This window comes from Vavraia culicis (assembly GCF_000192795.1).
Source record: "Vavraia culicis subsp. floridensis unplaced genomic scaffold supercont1.350, whole genome shotgun sequence".
NCBI classification, from domain to species: domain Eukaryota; kingdom Fungi; phylum Microsporidia; family Pleistophoridae; genus Vavraia; species Vavraia culicis.
This window is the reverse complement of record NW_007360953.1, coordinates 1-547: the sequence shown is the minus strand read 5'-3', so window position 1 is coordinate 547 and position 547 is coordinate 1. Positions and strand designations below refer to the sequence as shown.

At 38.9% G+C, this 547-nt stretch overlaps 1 protein-coding gene across 1 annotated transcript; it reads left to right on the top strand.

Annotated features, from left to right (window-relative positions):
* Positions 1-7: 7 nt before the first annotated feature.
* VCUG_02773 (uncharacterized protein) lies at positions 8-547 on the top strand (the record flags this gene model as incomplete). The annotated part of the gene is made up of 1 exon (XM_008077594.1): positions 8-547. A coding segment is annotated over exon 1 (384 nt), but the record flags the coding sequence as incomplete, so codon positions are not given.

The following is a 547-nucleotide window of genomic DNA, read 5'->3' as shown; positions in this document are numbered from 1 at the left end:
AGGAGCGTGTTTCGATATAGGAACTGTTAGTCAAAGATTTTGAAACAATTTGAGATAATTATTCCCCTTCTCGTACAGTTGAAAAGGTATAGTTGCATTTATGGTTAATTGGAAGCACGAATAAAAGTATTTAAGAAACGAATCTGTGTTTTACAAACATACAATGCCGTATTCTGACATACCCGATACTGTTAATACCGATAACCAGAACGATACTGAACCAGTCCTTGATCCCGGTAAGTTGCCTGATGATAGTGATGCATTCAAATTTAACATGACTTGTGGTGAACTGCCCAATGTTAACGGAGCGTACTGTACCAGTGGAATTGTCAATAAAGCGTGCCATACTGGCAGTCCAATTGGGTTGGGTGTGAATTGTGACGAAGATCACACTCATGAACATAGTTGTACCGTGGTATCATATACTGGTGGACCTGATTCTAGTGAAATTACTGGACTGAGCTTAGATTGTGTCGGTCATCAAGATGGAAGTCTTTCTACATGTAATGTAGGATTTACTATCATCAAATCTGATCCTGATAAGCAG